This window comes from Bombina bombina, chromosome 7, assembly GCF_027579735.1.
Source record: "Bombina bombina isolate aBomBom1 chromosome 7, aBomBom1.pri, whole genome shotgun sequence".
In the NCBI taxonomy this organism is placed as follows: Eukaryota; Metazoa; Chordata; class Amphibia; order Anura; family Bombinatoridae; genus Bombina; species Bombina bombina.
The window spans coordinates 127,507,080-127,526,376 of NC_069505.1; the positions used below are offsets into that span (position 1 = coordinate 127,507,080).

Genomic DNA, 19,297 nt, shown 5'->3' on the forward strand with positions numbered 1-19,297 from the left:
ATGAAATGGAAATTATTTTACAAAAAGACGCATCTTTAAAATATTTTAATGAATGAAAGTGCCCAATGTTTTATAAATTACTGTATATATTGTCGATTAAACTACAAAAGTTTTCAATCACTTTAAATTGTATATCTCTAGACCCATGAGGTACTCTTATAGGGAGATAAAATTTAACTTTTATTTGGAATGTATGCAGGTCAGTCTTGTGAAGTCTGCATTTCCAATCTGCAAAACCCACAATTTTAAGATTAAAATTACATGAAAAGGGGGCAAAATAATGAAAGTATACTGTAAAGCTGCATTACTACACGCAATGAAACACTAAGAATGTCATCTAAAATGCTTCCCTGTATCCCTGAGTTTTACTTTTGACATTACCAATAAAGGATACAGTGCGTCAGGGGCCGCAGGATGTGAATAACCTCAGCTACAGTACCCACTGCCCCAAGAGATGTAGGCTTTCCATCTTTGTCCAAAGCTTCTGTCCTTGTATTATTACCCTCCGTGACCCGGGGGCTACGCCAGAAGCGACTGCGAGATGACGGGGCTTCAAAAGAAAGAGACACAACACAGAGTTATTTTGGAGAAAGTCAAACTCAAATATTGCCCCTAGGATGTGCACACAGCAGCAAAACACACATAAGTCATCTCATTCACCACTAGTTTATTTATGCAAAGAAAAATCAGTTAGAAACCGTCCTGCTAGACACACAGAGCAGGAAAAACTCCATTCTGTCATACAAGGCAGTGTTTAACCCCTTGTCAGCCACAAAAAGTACAGTATTTAAAAGGAACATTGTATACTAGATTTTTATTTGAATAAATGTTTTGTAGATTATCTATTTATATAGCCCATCTGGAACAGTTTTCGGAACAATGTATAGTTTTGCTTATTTTTTTTTTAATAACATTGTGCCGATTTTCAGACTCCTAACCAAACCCCACAGTATCAGATGTATACTGATGTCTACAAATTCTTGCAACTCCTGTTTGCATAATCGGTCTTTTCATATGCAGGGGAGGGGGAAGTGTCTGTTCTTCCTGCTTTCTCAGCCCCTTTCAGTGGTCGTCTCAGCCTAACCTCATCAACAGCGCTAAACTGGGAGCTTCTAAGTAAGTTTTTATTCTGGATTTTTATATTGGTATCCGTGCATAGTCTTCTTCATACACCCTGTGGTTTCTTTGATTCTCATAGAATTCCATAACTGTTTCTTATCTGACATTAGTTTTTCTGTTAGTTTTTACTTTATGTAGTAGCAGTATAGACAAACACACACAGACTCCGGCAGATCACATTAGAACAAGGGGTCACTCCCTACACCTAATAGGGGAATGAAAGGAATAGAGGTGTCACACACCCTTTACACTTACTGTCACTCAGGGAACGCACTGCCCGGCTGGACCTTTTCCCCACAAAGCAAGAGTCTGTGCTGCAGCTCTCCTCTGCTGGAAGGGAACATATTTGGAGGTAATTGGTCAGTTATAAAAGAGGTGTGAATCTGAAATGCCAGATTCATGGCTTTCCCCTTGGTGGGCAATAATATGCAATATACTGAGGTTTACAATAGACAAGACTTAGGTTATCTGTGGAAAGCACTAGGTACATTAGAAAGGACAGTCATAATATATTTGTGGTTTATGGGGGGAGGGTGGTGAATCACAAGTTATGGCAGAAGGTATATGAAAGAGTGGTACGTGGCCCACACACCTGTTTGGCTCGGAGTCTCCTCTCGGTTCAGTGGGGATACAGGAGGTGAGCTCTGTATACCGCTTTTATACCAGAGAAGCAGCAGAATTCGTAGGAAAGCCCTGACAGAGAGAGAGAGAAAAAAAAAAAGGGGGTTAAATGGAAGATTCGTGTTGTACTCCCTATGTCTGTCTTTTTAGCCTGCTGCCCTCTAGTGGAAGATAATCACATGGCAAGCAATATACAGTATATATTTTTAGCACAGTTTGCATTGGTTTGCCTTCCAGTATTTGCCCCTTGATAAGCCACTTCTCATTTTTTTAGCCATTTAAATATAAATAAGCTCCTACACTGATCAAAATAATGTGTACAATGTTACATGAACAGAGTCCTAAATCCTGTAGGATGTACTCTAGTCACTAGGGGCCTTGACAAAAATATAGTTTCCATTGCTGTTGTAAGCTGGGTGAACTGGGGGTAACAAGCATCTCCATTAAAGTCTATGGAAATAGTTTATGGTACAATCCGTTTACGAAAGCAATGGAAACTAGGCGATCATTTTCAAATGTATGTAACAAACACAAGTAATGAAAGCAGATGAGGGCTCCACAGCACCCACAAAGACACCAGACTCCCTGTCAGATGACAATAACCTGCAGCAGCACATTAAATGCTATTTACTCTGAGGGGGCTTTAACTGAGCACCTCTCTCTCCTGCTGTTTTTGTTAGAGAGACAGGTGGCCACTTAATATAAAAAGGGTAGAATGTCCTCTTTCAAATAAGCGGTCTCCTGCCAGCCTAGGATGCAGGCGATCACTGTTAAAGCAATTACCTGCACTGCAAGAAACCAGGTAATTTGTAGTGGCAGAAGAGCATTTGTCTCACCCGCCCATTTAATAGGAGTTTTAGAGTCTTAACCATCCATAGTTTAAAAGGTGATCACCTGACCCAATTACGCACCCATGTGGTGTTTGACGAGACGGAAGTGGAACTTTTTGGCGCCTCTATGCCCCCATTAAAAAAAAATAAAAAAAAAATATGATGATGATGATGATGAGTATGTGATTCCATTCTGGAAAGAGGGAAGCTTCCTCTTTACAACGAGGAGTCTAATACCTCTGATATTTGAAAGCGATTGCTATAAAAATGGTAATCATCTACCTAATCTATTTACAGTATAAAAGGCCAGTGACACTAAAGGTATCCTGTCTCAACATGCACAATCCCTCTCACATGAGATAGGGGATTGTCCCATTTTAAATAAGTTTTTTTTTTTTGTGTTTTTTTTATGTCCCTTAAGGTGACATTTATAGTGCTCTAGGATATAAAAGGGACCATAAAATCCCAAAGTAAGCGCTAGAGCAAGTGACCCTTTTAAAAGAGAAACCATTCAACTGAGGCGTCACATGCACCAAACCATATGCATATGAAACAGCTTGAGACCCCTTATTGGAAAGCAGCAATCCTGCACTATAAAATGAGTGGTCCTGTGCCGCATACCAAGGACTAATACCTTACAGAATTGGTTCTATTTGGGGTTTCTTGGTATTTGTAATAGGCCTTTATTAGCCTCATACCATAGAAATATATTAGAAGATCCTTCACTTTAAGGAGTGAGGTCCGCAATAAAATAAGGGGCTTTATATCCCTATAACTGTCAAGTGATATTGACGACCTACCATCCTACATTCCGGCATTTTGGGAAGGTGAATAGATGCTAAATGTTGGACCCTAAAATGCGCTTCAAATATTTCAAAAATAATGTCTCTTGTGCTGTTATTTACCAAGTGCGTCATAGAAAAATGACTAGGCATTGGCGAATGTTTTGCAACATTTGAAAAATGAAACTAATTTTAACACATTTGTTCAATCGTTTCGAATTTTGAATGTTTGCACAACATTTTAACATTTGTTTAAAAGGGACACTGAACCCAATTTTTTTCTTTAGTGGTTCAGATAGAGCATGCAATTTTAAGCAACTTTCTAATTTACTCCTATTATCAATTTTGTTTGTTTTCTTGCTATCTTTATTTAAAAAAAAAAGGCATCTAACCTTTTTTTTGGTTTAGTACTGTGGACAGCACTTTTTTTATTGGTGGAGGAATTTATCCACCAATCAGCAAGGACAACCCAGGTTGTTCATCAAAAATGGGCCGGCATCTAAACTTACATTTTAAATAAAGATACCAAGAGAATGAAGACAATTTGATAATAGGAGTAAATTAGAAAGTTGCTTAAAATTTCATGCTGTATCTGAATCACGAAAGAAAAAATTGGGGTTCAGTGTCCCTTTAATGTAATAGTATTTCTAATGCTTTCTTTAAATGTAATATTCGAATTATGCAATATTAAAAGTACAAACATTCCAATTGATATATTTGTATCTATTACGTATCAATTTACTAAATTCCCTACTGCATGAACTATTGAACTTCTGAATAGTATTTGTTAAACTGAATGCTACATTCAAAATTTTGAATGTGGATATTCAATCTTATTAAAAAACAAAAGTAACATTCGATTACTGAATTTTAATTGATTTTCATTCTTATCAACGTTAGATTTTTCAAAACGAATATCCACAGGACTATTTGTTCTACAAAACGAATTACACCTTCAGCACATTCGCCCATCCTTAAAAATGACACAAACATGTTTTTCCTTTTGCATTTCATACCGTGATGCTTTTCAGTATTATGATGTTTTGGCAAACTAAATATATTTTCTAAAAATCTGCTGGAAAAAAAGGGGTTATACTTTGTGTAAGCTCACAGATAAAAAAAAAAAATTGATGTGTAAATAAGAGTGTGAAATGTCGAAAACCAACTATAGGATAGAGCTGTGACATTAGTAAGCATTGAATGGGTTAAACGTTTTAGGGGGGTGTTATTTGAGTGTAATGTTCCTTTAAGGACTACCAGGAGTAACAGCCAATACTCACTTGAGCAACTGAATGATGAGGATGGCAACCCATCTGGTCCTCTCACCCCATGCCCGTGCTACGCCAATCTCAATGAATACCTCTAGGCTTTCCAGGACCCCCAACCAGGTAAGGAGACGTTGACGGGACACATTCTGGAGATAGAGAAGTGAACTATGAGGAGACAGAGAATGTGGGTGATGGGGAAACAGAGAAAAAGGGCATCAGGATAGGAAACCAGCAGTAAGTAACATAGGCGGAGTTACCAAACCATTGTGGTACACCAGACAGACAGCACAGGTTCAGCATCAAGTAAACAGACAAAAGACTAGAACATTAGCCCCCTGCACAACAAGAACAATGGAGATCAGATTCTCTGATCATGCTGCCTCTATATGGTGCAACGGAATGAAAATGTTACTAAAGTCTGAGAAGGACAGATACACATCATTTAGCAGACACATATGGCCCAATTCCTAAAAAACGCTGGCATGGAAAGAAATCAGCCTATTTTACGTAGCATTTATTGTAAAGGTTTCTCTTAAAGGAACATTGTACAGTAGATATTTCTTTGCATTATTTTATAGATGTTAAATCAATCCCAGAGGGGTCTCGCAATGCTGACTGGTCTGGAGAGATTCTAGAAGATGTCCCAAGAGACTTAGAGAATCAGTCACATAGACTGCCATGTAGCCAGGTGGATAATGAAAAAGCAATTATAGTGAGTTGTGAGAAAGAGAGAAGGTGGTGTGGGATGAAGAGAAGAAGAGACAAGGTGAAAACCTTGTGTATTTACACCCTATTTCCCTTCTTGTCTCTAAGTCTGGCTTCCGTTCTTTATTAAAACAAGTAAAATACACAGAGCATTAACCCAAAGCCAATATTCCATATTCTCACTGCTAGACCCTCCCGGTACCACTGACATTGCTGATCAGAACTTTATTGTACAAAACATCTACATACTTAACTTCCCCAACAAGCTCCAAATCATTATCTCACCATCTCCTTTACTATAAATGCTCTCTGTAAGTGTGCCCAAGGGTCAGACTTGGTTTACTAAAACCATTAATACCATCTATATGCTGCTTCTCTTCAATGACTTTACTCCTGCAATTAAAGGGACAGTTCTCTGCGGCTTCCAAGGGGGACTTTGTACCTTTACATAGAGGTTAAACATAAACACATAGTAGAGTATGAGCATACAGCTTTAAAAGGAATACTGAACCAAAATGTTTTCTTTGAGAATTCAGATAGAGCATGCAATTCTAAGCAACTTAATAATTTACTCCTATTATCAAATTTTTCTTCATTCTCTTGGTATCTTTAATTGACAAAGCAGTAATGCAAGCTTACAAGCAGGCACATTTTTGGTTCAGCACCCTGAGTAGCGCTTGCTGATTGGTGGTTACATTTAGCCACCAATCAGCAAGCACTACCCAGGTTCTGAACCAAAGATGGGCCGGCTTGTAAGCTTACATTCCTGCTTTGTCAAATAAAGATACCAAGATTTTAAAGAACATTTGACAATAGGAGTAAATTAGAAAGTTGCATGTTCTATCTGAATCGTGAAAGAATAAAATTGGGTTCTATAACCCTTTAATGTTTACCAGTGTGTAATAATAAACTGATCCTGTTACTCCCCACTAGATTTCAAAACAGAGATTTTTCTTTCTCAAGTTTACATTCCAACTGTGAACTTTGCTAATTTATACAGCAGTTTGCACAGGGACCCATAGTTTAAACAGAACCAAAAAAAAAAAATGCACACATGGGAACTACAATTCCCAGTATGATGTAACTGCACACATGGGAACTACATGTCCCAGCATGATGTGAGTTTAGTAGAAGTGGCTGCAGGTAGCAAATGAGAAAGTTATAACTGCTACAACACAGAGGGTAATTCAAGGGCACAAAAATCCCTATGCTAGGGTCATTTTATTAGATGCCATTAATGCCCTGACTCGTGTTTCTTAAGCATTTTATTATAATGCTATGGTTGGCACAGGACTCTTAAACCTGCAAAATTAAAGTCAGCTCCCAACGAGTAACATGCTGCTTGTCCAGAGCTGAATACTAATGCTAAACCAGTCAGGGAAAGCAGAAGTATGTAGCCGCCAATCTCTAGTCATGTTTAGATCAGGATTTGCAGTGCATTGCTGACCCAGAACTGGCTTTAAACTATGTGTTTAACCAGTTTGTGGAGAATAAAACACGTAGGCTTATAAAAGTAATAGTGCAATAATAAAATCGCTTTAAAGCATTAGAGCATTGTATTATTGTCCTTTTACATCCATTTAAAGCAGTGGTCTCAAAGTACAAGCCTTAGGGCCATATGCAGCCCTCAAAATAGTTTAATCTGGCCCTCCCTTGTTTATTAGGTAAATTATTAATGTGGTCCCATCACATTTCGCATTTTTTTAGGGTTCTAAGAGGTATAGCAAGTTGATCTATATAGGCAAGAAATATAAAGACAAGTATGCATTGTTCAGTAAAGTCTCCCATTATGCAATGCTTTGATAAATGTCACTTTTTATTCAGTTCCAGAATGATCACTTCACTTGGCATTCACAAGATAAATATAGACTGGTCTATGTCTATTGTGGACTACAGCTCCTACCATGCACTAATACTTAGATAAATGTCACTTCTAGTTACTAGTATATCCAGTTCACGAGCACTCACTCTGTTCAAGTGGCCCCCATGGGAGAAGAACACTTGGCCAGTGGCCCCCAGATACATTGAGCTTGATACCCCTGCTTTAAAGTGTTTGCTGCTAGTAAGCTTGCCGTGAGCAGGTTCTTACCACAGGGGGAGCCTTAAGCAGTTCCTTCCTTAGGATCCCATCATTGAGTAAAACCAGCAGGTTGGAGGCCGAGTATACTAATAGAAGAAAGAGAAAATAAAAAACCTTGCAAGTTTACCAACACCTTTTCAGCCATCAAATATGAACATCTCATTGTGATTTCTTCTATAACTATATAAGCTTAAAGGGACAGTATATTGTAAAATTGGAAACACGTGAAGGAAAAAAACAAACAAAAAAACAATGACTTGTTATACCAGCTGCAGAGTAAAAAAAAAAAAAAAAAAAAATGTATGAGAAATTGCTTCTTAGTGTTTATTTTTGTATATTAAATAGCCGGTTTTGTTCTTTGAAACCACAACCCATTAAAATAAGATGAGTTTGCAGGCAAATCAGATTTTCTTATTTTATCCCTTTCTGTACACACATGCTTCTTTATATTATCTTGGTCTGTATACCAAAGTCCAATACTTAGAGAACAACTGAAATTACAATTGTATTGCTTATCTGTCCTACCTCCCACTGGGACTGTAATGTATTCTGTTGGCCATGTTTACACATCTTTTCTATAGCCTATACTTAAGTATAGAAACTTTAAGTATACAGTAGGTAGGGATACCACCGGCAAAATCTGCCATTTCAAATGCTGATGTAAAGGCAAAGGATATTTCTGTAAACTATTTACTATACTCCAGCAGGTAAAATTTATAATTGGTAACACATTAAATGAAAGAAATATTTGGGGTAAACTGTCCCTTTAACTACAAAAATAAAACATCCCATAAAAGCATATTGAAAACAAACAATACAATTATATTGCCTGTTATTCCTGCATTTTATCTGTTTACTGTGAGTTTTGCACTCCCTCAGCGAGACTGCATTGCACACTTAGGTATGCTGCGATGCAGAAACTGCATACATCTGTAAATCAGCTCATTTATATCTCAAATCAGAATTTCCATTGAAAAAGCAACTGAGCAAATATACACAAGATTTCCAAGGGGTGTATCCCTCAACTGCTCTAGATTTGCAAAGCAATGCAACTGTTGCTACTAAATGGCAGTTTTAAAGAGAAATAAAATACTTTGAGATTATAATAAAAATGTTGAAGTATGTGCAGCAAGAAAAAAAAAAAACATTGCAATATAATTTCATCATTCATCTTGACCCCGTTCTGGCAGAAGTTGAGATTAGTAATTTAATTTTTTTTAAAAAAATTTTAAGCAATTGATCAAATATGTTATTTCTATATGTGATTCTACTTACTATTTTTTAAAAACTAAGTTTAGATCAGGTAATAAAAGTATAATAATTTTTTTCTTCTTACGTCACTTTTTCCAGCCCCCTTGCCAGGTCTTGTTGCAAATTGTACGCATGCGCAATCTTAGAACTCCGTTTCCGGTCATTGCTATGCTAATCTTGACTGCGGTGACATGACACCTAGATCACTTACGTAGGAGATTTTATTAGAGAAAATAAAATGCGCATGCGTATACTTTGGGCACATCAGAGCACATGCGTTAGACACGATCCCTGTACCCGGAACTGCAGGGAAGAGGGAATGCAGGTTGCCAACCGTGATTGGCTAATGCAAATTAGCCTTACAGTGCGTTTGGAAATTTACATATTTTGGGACTGCAATAGCTTCTGAATGGCAAATAAAGCGCAGTGCAAGGTATTTGGAGAAACGTATAATTATATTTAAAGTTTATAATAACGAACAGAACATTTCTGACCTTACCATCCCTTTTTCCACACAGTTATTGGTTGCACATTCTAGTGACCCATTCATACTTTCCCCTATTTAACTTCAGCAGACGCATTGCTTTATGGGCACTAAACTAATTTTTTTCCCTTCAATATAAGCAACTAATATATAGTTAAAAAAAAAAAAAAAAAAAAAAAAACTTGGGATACACTATTCAATTTAAAGGGACATGAAACCCCCAAAAAAATTATCTCATGATTTAGGTAGACCATACCATTTTTAAACAACTTTTCAGTTTACTTCTATTATCAAATTTGCTTCATTCTTTTGGTATCATTTGTTAAAGGAGCAGAAATGCACTACTGTTTTCTAGCTGAACACATGGGTGAGCCAATGACAATCGGTATAAATATATGCAGCCACCAATCCGCAGCTAGAACTTTGGTTCCTTGCTGCTCCTGAGCTTACCTAGATAAACCTTTCAGCAAAGGATTACAAGAGAAGGAAGCAAATTAAATAATAGAAGTGAATAGGAAAGGTGTTTAAAATTGCATGCTCTTTCAGAATCATGAAATAAAATATTTGGGTTTCATGTCCCTTTAACATTTATTTACTGCTTAAAAGGGCCATAAGTCAAAAAAATGACATGCTCTAATTCACTGGTTTTCAAACCTGTGCTTGGGCCTCCCCAACAGGCCAGGTTTTATGGATTACCTTGGATGAGAGCCGGTAAAATAACCATGGTTACTAAGCAGATGATTATTTCACCTGAGCTCTAGTTCAGATATCCTCAAAATGTGACCTGTTAGAGAGGCCTGGTTTTAAAACCAGTGCTCTAATTTGACAGAACATGTAATTTTAAGACTATGGACCCTGCACTACTGTGCGTTTTACCACAAGGGACCGCAAAGCACTGCTGGTCCCAAGTGGAAACCGACGCAGTTGTCTCTTTACATGCTTTAAAACATTTCTTTTTTAGTCTCACTGCAGTGCTCAATAATACAATAGAATTTAATAACTGACAAATACACAATAAAATACAATAGCACTTACTTTGAATTTGCAATGAGCAGTATAATATGTTCCAGCAAATTACAATTTTGACTTCAGTGGCCCTTTCATCATTTATACATACTGTTCACATAAATAAAATAAAAATATATACACTCTAACCTGAAAAGTAAACACATAATTTATAATGTTGAACTATTATTGATCTCACTTGATCCAAGACTTTAAATTAAAACATTTAGCCGTATAGACAGCAGCTGAACATTTTTTTCTGGTTCAAAAATAAACTTTTAAAGTTAGTTACTCTAATTGTTCAGTGTTTTTAACTAAAATATCTACATCTTCTAAAATTCTCTACTACGTAACAAATGATATGATGTGAGAATTATTAATATTTCATAACTGAGATTATTACTAACCACTTTATATTGAATGCACAGTAAACCCTCTATGTTTTTTTTGTTTTTTTTTAAACAAACGTTATCTACATAGTAACATAGTAGATGAGGTTGAAAAACGACTGAAGCCCATCAAGTTGAACCTATATCTATTACATGGAATATCCCTGACACCTTTTTTCTTTATACATACCCAGCTCTGACAGCTCATGGGAATCAGTCAAACGCCCTGTTAAAGAGAGAGAGATTAATATGCATCATACAAACATACAGTTCTCATTCAAAGAAAGAATTGCAGATGTATTAAATATATCAAACTTCCCAAATAGATCCCCAGTTCATTATAACCTTCTGAAGTCTCCACTGAACATTAGATATATACACATCCAAAAAACCTGCACAACGGAGCGCACTGTGTAATCCTTGATCCGATGTTAGTTAGATTGAAGGCGGTTCTAGAGGAGTGGAGGGTGGGATATTCAAATCCCTAGTCAAAGGCTATGGCAGCTAGTTGTTCAGCGTGTCTGTTCCACACGCTAAAAGGCATTACAACATCCAAATATGAACAACAGAAGCGCTCAGAGCCCAATGTATAAAAATGAAAAAAAGTTTATTGGGACAATTAAAACCAAAAAAAAACACAACCTGGATTACAATTTTTCCTAGATAGGACGTTTTTTGGTTTTAATTGTCCCAATAAACTTTTTCATTTTTATACATTGGGCTCTGAGCGCTTCTGTTGTTCATATTTGGATGAGCTATATATATAATGCAGTCTTATTTTAAAAAATAATAGAAGATAAAACACACACACACACAATCACATATCCCTTAAAATCCTGTTATATGCCATTCTACAGCCTAGTGGCTATTATTTTATGCTATATAAAATGATGCTGCAGGGGGTTTCACCTTTTAGGGTAGCAAAATACAAATGAACAGCAATTCCCCCACATATAGACCAGCAAAACATATCACAATAAAAACACATACACCCTGGCAAACCATCTCACCCCAAACAATGACCCACGTACACAGGCAAACACTTGCATGCCTTACACACACACACACAGTGCAGTGTGCAACACACGGATAGGATACTCCGCATATGCACCTACAGAGCGTTGTGCAAAACACACACAGCACCATGCACACATCTACAAAGCATACTGCCACACAGATAGGATACTCTACATATGCACTTGCAGAGTATTGTACAGCACACCGTCCACACACACACAGGATGCCCACGTGCACACTAACAACACCTACAGCACCATGCACACATCTACAAAGCATACTGCAACACAGATAGGTTACTCTACATATGCACCTGCAGAGTATTGTGCAACACACACACATACATACCCACCCACAGGATGCCCACTGAAAACGCACATCTACAAAGCATACTGCCACACAGATAGGATACTCTACTACTCTACATATGCACCTGCAGAGTATTGTGCAACACACACACATACATACATACATACATACCCACCCACCCACAGGATGCCCACGTGCACACTGACAACTCACATCTACAAAGCATACTGCAACACAGATAGGATACTCTACATATGCACCTGCAGAGTATTGTGCAACACACAGACCACACCCACAGGATGCCCACGTGCTCACTGACAACACACATCTACAAAGCATACTGCAACACAGATAGGTTACTCTACATATGCACCTGTAGAGTATTGTGCAACACACACACATACATACCCACGTGCACACTGACAACTCACATCTACAAAGCATACTGCAACACAGATAGGTTACTCTACATATGCACCTGTAGAGTATTGTGCAACACACACACATACATACCCACCCACAGGATGCCCATGTGCACATTGACAACACACACATCTATAAAGCATGAATACAGAAAAATAGAGCAACATGGATTTCCTAAGTGTTCTGTGAAATCTTTTTTGTTGTTTATTATGCAATCAGGGGTGAAGATAAAGTAATTATCCCAGTAAGTAGAATCTATTTAGAATAATGATTATTATAATTTCCCATTGCGTGAAAGGACTAGAATTACGTGTGCACATACACCAGGCATTTCACTGGCTCAAAGGTATAGCTGCACTTTAACCCTTGTCCTGCCACAAAGCCCACTATGCATTGCAGCAGAGGTAGATCAAGGGTCAGTCTCTTCTAAAACGAAAATAAAAAATGTGAATTATAAAGGCACACGCACTATATATATATATATCTACACATATACACATGCATACATACATACACTACTATAGACACCTATACCTGTTTCTCTGTAGCTGTACTGCAGAATGTATCACTATATATATATATATATATATATATATATATATATATACACACACATCACATGTTTATCTGACAATGCAAATAATCCCACACTATTACCTGCAATGAGGTAGGAAAGCATGCGCACTGCCCCCTCCAGCTGAGTTGCCCCTGTGGGATTAGCGACCACATACTCTTTGTACCTCCTGCTCAGATCCAGCAGCTTGTCCCAGCATTGAGCTGCCATCCTGTTGCTCCTTCCCTCTTCCTGGTTTTAGGTTCTGCCCATAAAGAGGAGGGGCTGTAGTTTAACTCTTTCCCAGATGCAGCAAAGTAAGAGCATCCTGGATCTCCTGAATTGTATTTTTTGATATAAAGGCAAGTAGATTAGAACTGTTTACCTTTTTTTTAAACAAATAAAAGAGTAATTTATCATCACATGATCTCCAGCTTGCCAGTGATGCCACTTCATATGATTTATACTGGGGCTGGGTTTTTCCCCCAAACAAAAGTGCCAACCTAATTTACAAAGTCATAAATTGTTTTAAATGTAAAAAACAGCCATTTTGTACCCCTCTAATTAGAGATAGATCTGGTTACAATTCCCATAGTGATTTGTGGGCAGGGAACAGTTGGTCATAGAGGAGAAAATGATCTGTCAGCTGTGTAGTAGGTTTATCCCCCACCCAATACTACATATGAAGCCTACAACCACTGATTCATAATCTCACTAATGCTCCCAGCAGGTTAGTCTAAAAATAAAACGTATCCTCTCTAGTTTTGTTGTCTGATTGTAATTATTTGCTAGAAATGCTATTTATAATGCTGCATATCTGCATATGATGCAAAAGTAAGATAGGGATTAAAAAAAGTAACAAAATTAAATGTGCATGACATAAATGTGTTTTTTTTCCCGCACTGATAATATTTTAAAACACATTTCAATAATTGAGTCTATGCATCATAATGTTTAGTTGTTTCTATAAATCATAATATTGTTTTATATTAATTTTCTTTTCTAGACTTTTGGCATTAAATGGTTTAGGATTTGCGTGGCAACTCAATGGGTTAATGAAAAACAAATCACCGACCCGCTGTCTGCCGGAGAAGGGTTAATAAATTCTCCCCTGTGTAAAATAATGTAGTGGTAATCAACCAGGAATCCTCATTTTTCTGATTGACTTGAGGATTGCCCAATAGTAATGCGAGTTAGTCTCCGGCTGTTAGCGTGACAGAGGGAATTGTAGTCGATTGTAGAGAATATCGATGTGTGTGGGTTAAGAACTGTGATTGGGAGATACTGGAACTAAACTGGGAGAAACTGGAGCAACAATGGAAGACTGGGGGACTTGCTCATTCAACAAATAGAGGTGAGAATTTACTGCTGGGTGACTGGCATCGTATGTGGTTATTTAATAAGGCGAGTCACAAGTAGTCAGGCATCTAAGGTATACGGAGGCAGGCTGCAGGGGCGAGCAATTGGTGACTGTGGCTGCCTATATTGTTGGAAATACTATGAGGGTATAAGCAAGTCAATTAAGGATACTTCCCTTCGAGGATAACGAGGAAGTCACACTGCTTAGATAAATGCTAAAAGCTGGGGAAAATCAGTCGGGGGCAATGTGAGGATTAATGTGTGTTCAGAAGGGAGTAGTGTATGGGGGTTACGGGATGGCATTCATTGCAGGTGTTTAGGGTTAGTGCCATGGAGGTCAGTTGAGGGCTCAGTGGAGGTGGGCTGTTGGCTGCATGGGGGTCCTCAGGGAAATTGGGCTGTTGGCTGCGCGGGGGGGCTCAGGGAAGGTGGGCTGTTGGCTGCGCGGGGGGGCTCAGGGAAGGTTTGCTGTTGGCTGCACAGGGGGGGTCTCAGGGAAGGTGGGCTGTTTGCTGCGCGGGGGGGGGGTGCTCAGGGAAGGTGGGCTGTCCGCTGCGCGGGGGGGGGTGCTCAGGGAAGGTGGGCTGTCCGCTGCGCGGGGGGGGGGGGGCGCTCAGGGAAGGTGGGCTGTCCGCTGCGCGGGGGGGGGGGGCGCACAGGGAAGGTGGGCTGTCCGCTGCGCGGGGGGGGGGCGCTCAGGGAAGGTGGGCTGTCCGCTGCCTGGGGGGGTGGGCTCAGGGAAGGTGGGCTGTCCGCTGCGCGGGGGGGCTCAGGGAAGGTGGGCTGTCCGCTGCGCGGGGGGGGGGGGGGGGGCGGCTCAGGGAAGGTGGGCTGTCCGCTGCGCAGGGGCTCAGGGAAGGTGAGCTGTCCGCTGCACTGGAGGAGCTGGAGGAAGTAGTTTGGGCACTGTGGCGAGGGGGGGGGGGCTCAGGGAAGGTGGGCTGTCCGCTGCACTGGAGGAGCTGGAGGAAGTAGTTTGGGCACTGTGGCGTGGGGGGGGGCTCAGGGAAGGTGGGCTGTTCGCTGCGCGGGGGGCTCAGGGAAGGTGGGCTGTCCGCTGCGCGGGGGGGGGGGCTCAGGGAAGGTGGGCTGTCCGCTGCGCGGGGGGGGGGGGCTCAGGGAAGGTGGGCTGTCCGCTGCGCGGGGGGGGGCTCAGGGAAGGTGGGCTGTCCGCTGCGCGGGGGGGGGGCACAGGGAAGGTGGGCTGTCCGCTGCGCGGGGGGGGGGCTCAGGGAAGGTGGGCTGTCCGCTGCGCGGGGGGGGGGGGCTCAGGGAAGGTGGGCTGTCCGCGGCGCGGGGGGGGGGGGGGGGGGCTCAGGGAAGGTGGGCTGTCCGCTGCACTGGAGGAAGTAGTTTGGGCACTGTGGCGAGGGGGGGCTCAGGGAAGGTGGGCTGTTCGCTGCGCGGGGGGGGGGCTCAGGGAAGGTGGGCTGTCCGCTGCACTGGAGGAGCTGGAGGAAGTAGTTTGGGCACTGTGGCATGGGGGGGGGCTCAGGGAAGGTGGGCTGTCCGCTGCGCGGGGGGGGGCTCAGGGAAGGTGGGCTGTCCGCTGCGGGGGGGGGGGGGGGGGGTTCAGGGAAGGTGGGCTGTCCGCTGCGCGGGGGGGGGGGCACAGGGAAGGTGGGCTGTCCGCGGCGCGGGGGGGGGCCTCAGGGAAGGTGGGCTGTCCCGCTGCGCGGGGGGGGGGCTCAGGGAAGGTGGGCTGTCCGCTGCGCGGGGGGGGGGCTCAGGGAAGGTGGGCTGTCCGCTGCGCGGGGGGGGGGCTCAGGGAAGGTGGGCTGTCCGCTGCGGGGGGGGGGGCTCAGGGAAGGTGGGCGGTCCGCTGCGCGGGGGGGGGGGCTCAGGGAAGGTGGGCTGTCCGCTGCGCGGGGGGGGGGGCTCAGGGAAGGTGGGCTGTCCGCTGCGCGGGGGGGGGCTCAGGGAAGGTGGGCTGTCCGCTGCGCGGGGGGGGGGGCTCAGGGAAGGTGGGCTGTCCGCTGCACTGGAGGAGCTGGAGGAAGTAGTTTGGGCACTGTGGCGAGGGGTTAAGGAAAGCCAGCTGGGCACTGCCACGGGGGGTTTGGGGAAGACGGCTAGGGGAGGTCGTCTTGTGTTTGCCTGAGGGGGGGTTAGGGTTGATTTGTTGGGAGGTCACATGGATACTTTGGCATAAACTATGAATAGAGAGTGGGGTTAGACATGATGGGCTGGGGACTAGGAGTTAGGCGAGGGTTTAGGTGAGCTGGACACTGGGTGAGGGGTTAGGCGAGGTGGACTGGGGATTGAGCGAGGGGTTAGGTGAGGTGGGCTGGGGATTGAGCGAGGGGTTAGGGGAGGTGGGCTGGGTACTGGGTGTGGGGTTAGGCAAGATGGACTGGGCAAGGGGTTGGGCGATTCGTTATGAGCTGGGCACTGGGTGAGGGGTTAGGCGAGGTGGGCTGGGGATTGAGCGAGGGGTTAGGTGAGGAAGGCTGGGGATTGAGCGAGGGGTTAGGGGAGGTGGGCTGGGTACTGGGTGTGGGGTTAGGCAAGATGGACTGGGCAAGGGGTTGGGCGATTCGTTATGCAAGGTGGGCTGGGGACTGGTTCTGCCCGAGGGGTTAGGGGACAGTTGTTGGGAGGTCACTTGGGTACAGTGGGTTAACCTATGGAGAGAGATTGCATTTGACATTATTTGTGATATAGTTACTGTATTGGGGGTTATGCAAGGGGTTAGGTGGGCTGGGTGAGGGGTTGGGCGAGGTGTTGGAGGAGGTGGGCTGGGGACTGGGCGAGGGGTTATGCGAGATGGGTTGGGGACTGGACAAAGGGCTGGGGAGGACAGCTTGGGTCTGCCCGAGGGGTTAGGGGACAGTTGTTGGGTGGTCACTTGGGTACAGTGGGCTAACCTATGGAGAGAGATTGCATTTGACATTATTTGTCACATAGTTATTGTAATATACATCCCCAAGGCAAAACATGCTGTGATCTGAGATGTCATCACAGAAAATGCAGCACTTACACTTTACAGCACTGCTCCACATTAGACAGTTCTCTTCAATCAGAGCTTTGCTCTCGCTGCACTGTGTAGTTTTTCCTTAACACAGTGCATCCAGAGTAAAGTGCTGTTTGAAGAGAATAATAATTGAGCAGCGCTGCAAAACGTCAGCTCACTGATTGGTGACTGGCTCTCAGGAATCTTTCAACCCTGCCCCCTAGCCTTTCCCTTTTTGCAAAGCTGTGACTTCTGACTGTAAGATGTTCTTGTAAGCAGTGCACCTTTTTTTTTATTACTACATTTCTACCTTGTGATGTTAAACCAAGAGAAAAGGAAAATAAAATATTCAAGACACATTTTACAAAACTAACAAAACGTTTTATTTTGTCTGCAGCTAATTTGCAATGCAACTGAACTGGTGCTTTAGTGTAACTGCCTAATTTAAATTGATTTTTATTTCAAAATGACCTGCAGAAAATGTTTCACTAAAAGATCTCATCGCAGAAAGTGAGGCATATGTTTGTCAGGAATGGTTGGGGATCATTGGTTGTGAAAGGACATTGTTCTAAATTATCTTCCATCATAAATAGGAAAGAGTGGAATTTAAAGGGCCATAATAATCGAAAAATCACATGCTCGGTCTAATTCAATAGATAATGTAATTTTAAGACTCTCAACCCTGCACTGCTGTGTTTAACCCCAGCAAAGGAGTCAAACACAAAGTAGAAGTACCACTAGGGACCTGAAGGTCTCAATCGGAAATCGCTGTTACACAGTTGAGTCACACAACTATTGCTGCTTTTCCGTTCGGAATCCGCAGTAAGTCCTGTGCAGAACTTATACTGCTCCAATCATCCCTCTGTTATGTGACAGGGGGACGAATAGTGTCGAAATACGTAGAGGAAAAGAGCAGGCACTGCTGGGCGGTAGTTAGCATTAAAAAATTGTAAATTTTATTGAAACAAAAACAATAAAAAACAGCTAAAGCTGAGCGCTCTTGTAAAGACAAATAATAGCAGACAGACAACAGGCACGGAGGCTGATGCGTTTCGCGCCCCCTAGTGGCGCTTATTCATAGACTCCGTGCCTGTTGTCTGTCTGCTATTATTTGGCTTTACAAGAGCGCTCAGCTTTAGCTGTTTTTTATTGTTTTTGTTTCAATAAAATTTTACAATTTTTTTATGCTAACTACCCCCCAGCAGTGCCTGCTCTTTTCTTCTACGTATTTCTATACTAAGTGGCTTGATTTCACCACTGCTATGGCACTCCGTGGTAGTAGGAGGTGCTTGGATCATTTTGAGGTAGCGGGTTCACATCCGCTATTGGGGAGAAGAGGATCGGAAGCTGCCTGGATCTGTGTGTTTTTTCTTTGGATGAATAGTGTCCTTAACACATGGTAGTTGACTGAGGGGTGGTTGGAGCAGTTAGCAAGTGGATTGTAACATAGGGATGTCGAGCAGCATGAATGGTGATAAAGGGACGGTTGAGGCAGCTAGCTGGTAATGAATAATGACAGAGGGATATTGATGAACATGAATGGTAAGAAAGGGATGGCTGGAGAAGTTGGCAGCTGACAGGGATAGATGGACTGCTTAAGGTATATGACCGGTGACAGAGGAGTGACTGGGGCTCACGTCAGGTGGCACAGGAATGGATGAGACTATTGACACTGGTACAGAGGAGTGGCTGGGGCACTTGGCTGTTGACAGTTCTGTAACATTTAAGAGAGTGTACTGGTTACATTTGATTGAGGGATGGTTTAGGCTATGAATGGAACTACCATTAGTGCAGCAGATGCCGTGATAAAGCGTTTCTCTTTCTGTAGGTATTTCATATATGACCCTGGGGAAGTCTCCCTAAGGGTGATGGGGGAAACCAGACGTGAACTCCTTGCCATATGTGCTTTGATGAATATGTGTTATGACGCCTAGTTGCTTGACGCAGTTGCCATGACGCAACTGCGTCATCTCTGACACTTTGTGTCGTGTTTTCGTGCGTTGTCATCTTTGACGCATCCTTCTCCAGTCATCTTTGGTGCTCTTTTTCCCTTTAAATTCCTTCTGGGTTCTCTGTCTCATTGCCCTAGTATTAAGTCTATCTTGTGGATGTGCCTTATTACTTTTTTTTTTTGGATTGCAAATTCTGG

The 19,297-nt window shown here is 42.3% G+C and overlaps 2 protein-coding genes across 6 annotated transcripts in view; one reads left to right on the plus strand and one right to left on the minus strand.

Moving 5' to 3' along the window:
- PEX16 (peroxisomal biogenesis factor 16) overlaps positions 1 to 13,977 on the minus strand; it is a 122,858-nt gene extending 108,881 nt beyond the window's left edge. For 2 of the 5 annotated variants that reach the window (XM_053720293.1, XM_053720294.1), the window contains exons 1-8: positions 13,912 to 13,977; positions 12,941 to 13,173; positions 10,725 to 10,760; positions 7,415 to 7,491; positions 4,633 to 4,766; positions 1,712 to 1,812; positions 1,375 to 1,449; positions 395 to 550 (exon numbers count right to left, since the gene is read on the minus strand). In XM_053720293.1, coding sequence (XP_053576268.1) covers positions 395 to 550; positions 1,375 to 1,449; positions 1,712 to 1,812; positions 4,633 to 4,766; positions 7,415 to 7,491; positions 10,725 to 10,760; positions 12,941 to 13,067 — 706 coding nt within the window. In that variant the 5' untranslated portion in view covers positions 13,068 to 13,173; positions 13,912 to 13,977. Of the gene's footprint in view, positions 1 to 394; positions 551 to 1,374; positions 1,450 to 1,711; positions 1,813 to 4,632; positions 4,767 to 7,414; positions 7,492 to 10,724; positions 10,761 to 12,940; positions 13,195 to 13,911 lie in introns of those variants that run through there. The other 3 variants (XM_053720292.1, XM_053720290.1, XM_053720291.1) reach the window with 3 other exon arrangements.
- Positions 13,978 to 14,038: 61 nt separating this feature from the next.
- LARGE2 (LARGE xylosyl- and glucuronyltransferase 2) overlaps positions 14,039 to 19,297 on the plus strand; it is a 124,382-nt gene continuing 119,123 nt past the window's right edge. Inside the window, exon 1 of the mRNA XM_053689306.1 lies at positions 14,039 to 14,190. The gene's annotated coding sequence lies outside the window, so the exon portion shown is untranslated. The remainder of the gene's footprint in view (positions 14,191 to 19,297) is intronic.